Source organism: Nerophis lumbriciformis, linkage group LG07, assembly GCF_033978685.3.
Source record: "Nerophis lumbriciformis linkage group LG07, RoL_Nlum_v2.1, whole genome shotgun sequence".
NCBI lineage: Eukaryota > Metazoa > Chordata > Actinopteri > Syngnathiformes > Syngnathidae > Nerophis > Nerophis lumbriciformis.
In genome coordinates this window covers 7,889,311-7,893,623 of record NC_084554.2, presented here as the reverse complement: position 1 = coordinate 7,893,623, position 4,313 = coordinate 7,889,311, and the positions used below count along the sequence as shown (strand labels likewise).

At 43.2% G+C, this 4,313-nt stretch overlaps 1 protein-coding gene across 1 annotated transcript; it reads right to left on the bottom strand.

Moving 5' to 3' along the window:
* Nucleotides 1-249: 249 nt before the first annotated feature.
* LOC140678940 (retinal-specific phospholipid-transporting ATPase ABCA4-like) lies at nucleotides 250-3,948 on the bottom strand. The gene is made up of 3 exons (XM_072913417.1): nucleotides 3,873-3,948; nucleotides 766-1,015; nucleotides 250-691 (listed from the first exon to the last, which is right to left on the bottom strand). The coding sequence occupies exons 1-3, from the start codon at nucleotides 3,923-3,925 to the stop codon at nucleotides 572-574; spliced, it is 423 nt and encodes a 140-aa protein (XP_072769518.1). The 5' UTR covers nucleotides 3,926-3,948; the 3' UTR covers nucleotides 250-571.
* Between the last annotated feature and the right edge of the window lie 365 nt (nucleotides 3,949-4,313).

Sequence of the window (4,313 nt, the reverse complement as noted above, 5' to 3'; positions counted from 1 at the left end):
CCCACGGAACTTTTGTTATTGCTAGAGTTCCGGTCGGACGGGTTTTCACGCGACACATTTCCAGCGTTGTGTGTTACGTTAAGAAGCCACGGATGTATAGATTCTGCTGGATTGCCTGATAAGAACACAAAGTTAGCCCCATCTTTGGACACTTCTCCTTAGACTCCTTGTGCAACAGTTTAAGAACCACATTTCTAAACGCTACAATATGTTAGTAAAACGTGAGGAAATTAATGTTTAAAAACGCCTGGTTTCCACGGACATTTCACACGGCTGAAATAAGGAGAAACGTCTTCAACGAAGACGGACTCCAGTTGCCTCGATTGAACCTTTGCGGACTACCATGACCAGGATGACTGAGGTTCTACACGGACATAATTGATATTGTTGAATGTAAACAAGTGATGTGCATCAATGAAACTTTGTTGGAAATGTACGCCATTACCACTTTGTCTTCTTCCACCTTCTTGTAACGTGCTTGGTGGTTCTGCCTACAAAAAAGGATTGTGCTCCAAATCCCAAAAGCTACATCCGTCAAGTACAATCGCCTCCCAAAGTAAATAAAGCTTCTTTACTTCCTGAGTCTCTTCACGGGGGTGCCCTGACCACCTTGCTGTGCCCCGGCAGCTTTTGGATGCAGAACTATGGCCTCGTCTTCTCTTGATTGTTGTTTGGCAAAATTGACAAAGACCTTCAAGAAGGGACACACATGCAAGCTTGGTGAGAAAATATTTACATTCCACTTTAAACCTCTTTTGTTTTTACTTGATCGAGAGTGGTCTGTGACACCGAGTAGTCCTCGATGTTGAGCTGGTCTTTGTTGGCCAGGACCATCTGGAAGATCCTTGCCAGGGAGGAGGAGGCTATCTTGTACTGCAGGGTGTTGTAGTGTTTTTCCCTCTGGACGCAGCCGGGGAAGGTGCTCTCCATGAAGGCTTCGGCCGGGTTCAGATCGGGGGCGCAACCGGCCTTGGAGGCCCTGATCTTCATGGTCACCACGTAGCCATCACCAAATCTGACCGTGATGACAGATTTCATTTAATCGTAGCTTACAGATCTCTGGGCTGTATTGAGGTACCCTGTGCCAAGTGCTTGTACGATCTAAAGACATCAGATACAAGTCCTGCCTGTCTAAGATAATATCTACCGTATTTTTCAGACTATAAGGCGCACTTAAAACCCTTTCATTTTCTCAAAACTCAACAGTACGCATTATAACCCGGTACGTCTAATGTACGGAATAATTTCGACCTCGAAGCTATGTTATTTGGTACATGGTGCAATTACAAGTGTGACCAGTAGATGGCAGTCACACATAACAGATACGTGTAGACTGCAATATGACTCAAGTAAACAACACCAACATTTTATATGTTCCATTGAAAATATAAAACATTACACACAGCGCTCAAAAATCTAGCAAAATGTTTTAGTACGACTTTGGTAAGCTATGAAGCCGCACCGCTTGATGGATTGTACTATGCTTCAACATACGAGTATTATTGTCAGAATAATTGTATCTAAGTTATCACAAAACTTTGTGTTGAAATGAGTTCCCGGCGAGAAGACAAAAGCTGTCTTTGAACCTACCAAGAAGAAGGCTTGTAAAACTCCACTGTGTAGGATGGGAAGCAACATGAAGGTGTTCTGTTTCTTTCATGTATTGTAATCCACAGAAAGATTTTGTCTTGACCCAAGCAGGACCAGACTCCCCTCCAGGCGACCTTTTCTGTAAACTGTTTTACGACCTTTTCTTTTGAACTGTTGTAATCAAAGGCGATGGCTGTTTACGGCCACTGTCCCTTTAGAAACAGCTATTGCCATGTAATCAGGGAAAGTCCAAATAAAAGAGGAGGCGTACAGTCTTTTGGCAGAGCGTAATGACACTGTAAAAGGGTACAGATGTACACGTTTCTCCTCACTGAGCCAAAATGAGTTCTGTCTCTGTTTGATTCTTGTTTAATATATGTCTTCAGTGTTTGAATCTGAATTATTATTAAGTTAAAGTTATGGTGTGTGTATAAGGTAAGACATATTATCTGGCGTTTTGTTTTGAAATATTATGCAAAAGCAACTTTTCTGGTACCTGCTGATGTGTATTTGGGATCTGCATAAATCCTGAATATGTGCGCGCATCCGCCTTTGTAGTCTTTGCCGACAACGTAGTCGATAAACTTCTTCTTTTTCTCTACTTGTTATGGGACATTCATCCTCCACTGTTGCCATTTCTAATATAAAGTAGTGTAAAGTTCTTACTTATATCTGTCAGTAAACTCGCCATGAAAGCACTAAAACATACCGGTGTAGTGAGTTTACATTATTCACCCAAGGAACTTTAGTTACTAGAGAGTTCCGGTCGGACGGTTTTTCACGGGACACATTTCGGGCGTTGTTGTTGCACTAGTGAGCTACGGATGATTGATTATAATTATTGATTGAAGTAAAGTCTGAATGTCATTAAAACAGTTAGCGCCATCTTTTGACCCTTCTTCCACTCCCGTCCTTGCACGCTACACCGCTACACCAAAGATGACGGGGAGAAGACGCCGTCGAAGGTGAGCCACGTAAATAAGACCGCCCACAAAACGGCGCATCCTGAAGAGACTGTCAGAAATTTTACATTCAGAAAAAAAAAATAAAAAAAAATGACTCCTTTAATGCGCCTTATAATCCGGTACGCCTTTCATGGCGAGTTTACTGACAGATATAAGTAGGAACTTTACACTACTTTATATTAGAAATGGCAACAGTGGAGGATGAATGTCCCATAACAAGAAGATAGAGAAAAAGAAGAAGCTTATCGACTACGGCGGTGGACGTGCGCAACTTTTCAGGACTTATGCAGATCCCAAATACACATCAGCAGGTACCAGAAAGGTAAGAAAAGTTGGTTTAGCATAATACTGTGAAGATAATATGGGTGCCATTTTGCGGTCCTTATACACGCACCATAGTAATAATATTATCTCTGACTATGGTAGCCGTAATAGGCCGACAATCCATCATGTGGTGCGCCTTCAAAGTCGTACTAAAACATTTTGACAGATTTTTGAGTGCCGTGTGTAATTTTTTTTATTTTCATTGGAACATTTAAAGTTTTGGTGTTGTTTACTGGCGTCATATTGCAGTCTACACATATCTCTTATGTGTGACTGCCATCTACTGGTCACACTTATCATTACACCATGTACCAAATAAAATTGCTCCGAGGTCGGTAAACACAACCAGCATTATTCCGTACATGTTAGAATAATTATGTGTAAGTTATCACACGACTCTTATGCTTAAAGGCTGTTGCTATAGTTATTATCAATTGTGCAGAAGTTGTACTTTTCTATCTGTGCAAAGGGACAATTTGCAATCTTGGATTGCAGTCGTCTCTTATCAGTGTTATTGAGGACCGTGACACAGACAGGGCGATATCACGAGTGTCAGCACATTTGCATTTCTGAATACATTGTGTCTAACTGGGGCTGCTGAAATTACCCCTCCTTCCTTCAGAAGCAGCCTCAGTGATGTAACCAGGGACCTCCCAAATAAATAGAGGAGCACGTGGGTCTGGACCTTAGAGCGTGGTGGGAGATTGTAACTGAGTGTGCAGCTCCAAACGTCTCTCCTCATTGAGCCAAATTGAACTCTGTCTCTGCATGATTCCTTGCTTCTTGTCTGTTTAATAGATGTCATCAGTGTTTGAACCTGACAGTACATTAGGCGCACCGCGTTATAAGGCGCACTGTTGATTTCTGAGAAAATTAAAGGATTTTTCAGACGATAAGGCGCACTTAAAATCCACATACGGTCCCATCATAACGTGTTTACAAATGTATTTGTCGCAGAGTGTCACAAAGTGGACGAGCACAAAAGAGACCAACTTGTATTTGAGTTGCTGAATGGTTCCGAGACACTTGAAGGACCCGTTCACCATGATGGCCAAACGCGTGCAGAGCGCCTCACATTCCTCCATGCTGTTAAAGGCACAGCGACCGTTACGTTCCAAAATACTCCCAAATACACATTCAGACGTGTGGTGCACCTGTGTGAGGTGAGGACGACAGCTCTTTTCTCCTGGATCACGCTCACGATGGAGCTCCAGAGGAAGCGCCTGGACAGCGGGTCCATGCCTGTTGTGGGTTCATCCTGACGTGGAGAACAAAAAAAATACATTTTGCTTACGTTATTGGGAGGGTCAGTTTGGGTTTGGGACTCACCAGCAGGACCAGAGCGGGACAGCCGATCATGGCGATAGCTGTTGACAGTTTCCTGCGGTTCCCTCCGCTGTAGGTGCCGGCGCTTTGGCCCGCGTACTCGGACAG

What these genes read in the sequence shown, in the direction of transcription:
- LOC140678940 (XM_072913417.1), bottom strand. Translation starts at nt 3,925, where the DNA reads ATGGTGAACGGGTCCTTCAAGTGTCTCGGAACCATTCAGCAACTCAAA. An exon ending in ATTCAGCAACTCAAATACAA is followed by an intron (nt 1,016 to 3,872) that starts GTTGGTCTCTTT and finishes CATCACGGTCAG; the next exon opens with ATTTGGTGATGGCTACGTGG. An exon ending in CACAGACCACTCTCGATCAA is followed by an intron (nt 692 to 765) that starts GTAAAAACAAAA and finishes CCCTTCTTGAAG; the next exon opens with GTCTTTGTCAATTTTGCCAA.